Source organism: Macrobrachium nipponense, chromosome 6, assembly GCF_015104395.2.
Source record: "Macrobrachium nipponense isolate FS-2020 chromosome 6, ASM1510439v2, whole genome shotgun sequence".
NCBI lineage: Eukaryota > Metazoa > Arthropoda > Malacostraca > Decapoda > Palaemonidae > Macrobrachium > Macrobrachium nipponense.
The window spans coordinates 123,942,581-123,947,580 of record NC_061108.1 but is presented as its reverse complement, the minus strand read 5'-3'; the positions used below and the strand labels follow the sequence as shown (position 1 = coordinate 123,947,580).

The 5,000-nt window shown below is 34.9% G+C and overlaps 1 protein-coding gene across 3 annotated transcripts in view; it reads right to left on the bottom strand.

Annotated features, from left to right (window-relative positions):
• LOC135216121 (uncharacterized) overlaps positions 1 to 5,000 on the bottom strand; it is a 212,560-nt gene that overhangs the window by 110,200 nt on the left and 97,360 nt on the right. For all 3 annotated transcript variants that reach the window (XM_064251170.1, XM_064251172.1, XM_064251171.1), the window contains exon 4: positions 1,829 to 2,044. In XM_064251170.1, coding sequence (XP_064107240.1) covers positions 1,829 to 2,044 — 216 coding nt within the window. The remainder of the gene's footprint in view (positions 1 to 1,828; positions 2,045 to 5,000) is intronic.

Sequence of the window (5,000 nt, the reverse complement as noted above, 5' to 3'; positions counted from 1 at the left end):
AATCAAACAGGCATACATACTACTGTGGATTTACTTTCCCATTTTATTGACTCATTGTAATTAATTTTCTTTGAACAAACAGAATATTAATGTATTCAAAGTTAGAATCTATTTTTGCTGAGATACAATGGTATCAATAACGTTGTTTTTAATCCTTTATAAATCCATGATCTTCAAGTTCCTCCCATCTTTCTCCTGAGTAATTCATTAGCCATGGATCATACAAGTAAAGCTTTGGAATTTAAGGAATTGAAATTCCACCAAAAGATCACACATACAAATGTGATTTTCTTTGGGTTAACTGCTTCAATCAATAAAATTTCCACTCAAGACATTTAGGTTTTCTGTTACAACACAATTTCTGTTTGCCTCAAATATTTCTATTTGAACATAGGTTGAATTTTTACTGAAGGAATTCAGCAAAATAAAATCTTGCAATTCTGTCCTATTTGCTTTACTATCATAAAAATGAGGAAAGCAGCCACAGTGATGGCATTTATGTTTTTACTTATTTTTATTGGTAATGAGAAATTGTTTAATATAGATCAACAAGTTGCAATTCATAACTCTACTTTGGCTAGCAATCATGTGCCACTAGGGTAGGCAAAGACCATGGGATAAATGATACAGTGTAAAGATTATTTTACAAAATTACCAGAGAGTAATAACAGCAACTCTAAAAACCTCAAAAGCAAAGCATATGATTTTCATTACATTTAGCTTCCTCTCATAATAACAGCATGAACCACGGGAAACCACTACCAAACACCCTGCTCTTAAAAGACAGCAACCAAAATACCAACCTCTTAGGATTTGCCACTTTCAGTATGTAAGTTCACTCTGCACCTAAATTCTTCATGAATTTTAAATTTGTAAATCTCTTTTTGTCATTATTATTGTCTTCCATTCCTAATGCTACCAACTTCAGGTAAAGAGGTTATTCTTCTAAAAAAAAAATCATACTCATCCAACAAGCAAGAAGAACAGAATTATTTTTGGGGCACTTCATTTTTACTATTTTCTTTCCTTAAAGATCTAACTCTAACTGGCCTGAATCAGGATGATGATAAATGATATTTCTTACAGTTCAAGGGCCTCTGATGTTGCCCAGAGCCATAACTACTTAACCATTTTGTATTGGAGTTTTCCACTTTTAAAGGCATATTTATTTGTTACAAAAATAACCCTAACATAGTCTTCAGCACCCTAAAGAGACCTACAGCGTACTAATCTTAATAGTATCAAGTACAAACTGCCATAGGGAAATTCCTGGATATAAATATGTACCGTGCTCCTTATACAGTCGTCAGTTTGCTGAAACTGAAACTAGTTCCGACAAAAATATTTCTATTTCTTGATAAAGTCTAGTGCTCCAAATTAACCCACTGTTACTTCAAATAAATGTTTCTGAAAACAAAGGGCCTATACAAGATACTCCAGCTCTACTAATGAGGCAAGTAATATGTCTTCAACCTCCTTCAAATCTAATCAGCAAACATAAACCATATCCAGTGCCAAATCATGTCAATAAGCAATCACTCCAGCCAAAGGATGAATGGAAAATGGAGAAAAAGAACTTAAAACATCTTAACATATTTAGCTTGGACAGCAGCACAACTCTAAGGAAGAAATAATCAGATGAAAGCTTGTGTGCACCATTCTAGTTTCTAAACGAAACTGTTACATGAAATATCATTAATTTTATACAGTACCTTAACATACCTTTCAAAATCAATCCACTTTAAATTTTGTTAAGACCATAAGGATAATTACATTGCTTGGAGCAAGCTCATTGGTGCTTAGCAACATCAAAATTCAAGTAACCTACCTAATAAATTTTTGAAGTTCTTGGCACTCTAAATTGGGCAGCTGGATGGAAAGCAGGTTATTGTGAGGGCCACCAGCAGGGCGCTGAAACTTGGATATCTCTCGAAGAAGACGCCACACACCAGGAACTCGAGCCGCAAAAAAAAGTTGATGGCAATAGATACTGCCTCTTGAAGCCTCAAGCTTCAAGTCCACAAAAAGTGACTTCTCATACAAACTGGAATAAAAAAAAAAAGCTTGTAGCATGAAAAACCAAAATACCATTAAGCAACGACAATGCAATAAAATCTACAAGAAGTGTTGTTAAAGATATACCGTATACGTATCTAATAATCATAATAAGTCACACTTACAAAAAACTAATATTTTAGATAAGAAAACAGTGCACATCAAAACTAACATCACTAATGTTTGTCAAATAATCAAAAAGGATATATGCACTCAATCTTTACAAGTTTAAAAATACTTTCTCACCATAAAAATATCTGAAAGGTTAAAAAATTATTGCTAAATTAAATATTATGAAGACACTGCTTTCTCAAACTTAACAACTTATATCACTCATTTCATATACATACTCTCCAAGAACCTTAGAGATGATAGTCATCATCCTAATTTTGGCACTCTGAGGGCAATTACATAATTTCTTAAGGTCCCCAGGCTAGAATGATATCCTAAGGGACTATGCATTCAATGTATCAGAATGGGGTGGAGAAGCTATTAAAATTCTATGAATCAAACATATATCACTAATTCTTTTAGAGAAAAAAGATAATTTTTTTGTCTTTTCATATTAAAACAGACCTCCCCATATTTGCATTCTCAAGATTCACAGGCTCAGCTATTTGCGGGTTTCTCTATGGATCATATCTACCCATATTCGGGGAAAATTAGCTTATTCGTGGTATTTATCACTGAGAAATATTCACTACTTACTGTATTTTCATAGAAATTTCATGACTACATGCACTTTTGGAATGAAGCTATTTAAATATTCCAGTAAAAGTATTTTAAGGGGGTTTTCTTGTGTTTGAACTAAGAAAATATTAGGCAGTTCCAAGCATTTTTAGAGGGGTTTTAAGTATTTGTGGATTCAGCTACTATTTGCATGGGGTCTGGTACGCATCCCCCACGAATATGGGGGCAGTGGACAGCCATGGGAAACCCTATTTAGTAATTTACAGAGTTTGTGGGTTAAAAGCAACCATACACACACAATATTCGCCAAGTGTTCATTAATATTCTTCCATATGCTCGGGAAGGAAACCTAAAATGTGAAGTTTTGCCATGTTCCTTGCCATACTCTAAAATTTTATTTTACAGCACAAGAGTGAGTTTAGTTTATTCACGAAATCATCTAGGCCAACGTCTTGATGATGATGTTGGCCCATGGAATTTCTTAAACACCTGACTTTTAGTATTATTGAGACCCAAGGGTTTCTAACATACTGGAACTACAGCAAAGTACCCTGTAGGGGAGGAACAAAACAATGTTGACTACTCTGCCACAGAGAATTGCCTACTGACTTTTTGTAGAAACATGCTTCCCCCTTCTTATGACATATAGAATACAACATTAGAGACTCTCGTAGGTTCAAGGCTCTGGATAGCAAGGTAAGGTCAATGTTGCTGAAGCAGATACTAAATGGTGATGATGCAAGATGAGGTAACAGACTTCTGCAGTTAAAAAGTTTACAAGATTTAAAGGTCACTACTTAGCAGATGAGAAATACATCATTGTGCTGTTGTACAATCATCCTAGACTGAACATAAACATTACAAATGGTAAGAACTAATGTCCTCTCCATACATAAACACGCAATTGGTTACTGATGACTCTTACTAAGTAAACCTCATTCCTAAATCACAAGGATAGTCAAACAGTATGCTTGTGAAAATGTATCCAACCTGAGTGAGGCTTGAACTAAGGGCCAGAACACTGTAAGGAACCCAACATCACCACAAGCTACCAATTTTTCAGTTGCCAGCAATACCAATAAGCTGCCATCTAAGTTAGTAAGCTAACATGGGGTGGGACCCAATTGACTTCAGCCTGCTAAATAAGTTTGTCCAACAAACTCCTTCGGGATGGAAAGGTAGCCTATGAACAACACTCAATTGAGAAAATGGATTTTCTAGCAAACCAGAACCTCAAGGATGCCTTCTTCTACATATCAAATAACCTAACTTGAAGGAGACACCTTCAGTTTGTATATTCATGAAAGGTTCACCAATTCAAGGCTCTGTGTTTGAACTGGTGAATGCTCTTCATGTTTTCACTTGGACCTTGACGACACTGACTGCAAGAGCCCACAGGTTTTGGATCAGGCTCAGACTACCCTAAACAATTGGTTAATTATAACAGCATTAGACCTGGAAGTCAATCATCATTAAGACATCCTGATTCAAGTAGGCCAGCAGATGAATCTTCAAGTCAACTGGAGGAGTTATGTCAATGCCAATACATATACGTATAACATTATTTGCCTTGAAATTCTAAAATATTTGGAGGTGTTTTTATTGTGTAAAACTATTCCACTCTATTTTACAATGAATGTTGCCTCCCATATAGTGTGCCTGATATTAAAATCACCTGTTTATACAAATGGAGCAGGAAAAGAATTACAATAAAGTACAACTTCTAAAGCTTTGATTACTAATAAATACTATAAATCACACAAAAATTGCACAAACTATGAGAGCATAGCAACATCTCATCAGATACATAATCAAACAGTGTTAACGAGGAGCTAAGTGAGGTACATAATTAATTACAGTACACTATAACTGGAGCTGAAAATAATTAATCAATTTGTAATTGATGGTGTAAGACATGTAAAGGTCTCATGCTTGTGAAGACCTGTTATTTCCTATTACCACAATCATTACTTCTCCAGTGTCATTCTATTCTAGTCCCCATTGATGTTACAATCACAAATATTCTGTATTATTCACATTTTTGCTTTCAATATTGTCATGGTACTGACAGAGATATTAAGATTGCTTCGGCCATGAAATGGTCCTACACTAAATTCAGACTTTGGGTATGGATGATGCATTTGATTTATGTCAGTTTGTCCAGCAAAAGCTACCACTTAATAATATCAGCCAAGATAGAGCACCTATTGAGACCTGAAGGCTAAATTCAGTTTCTAATTCTCATAAGGCTAGCA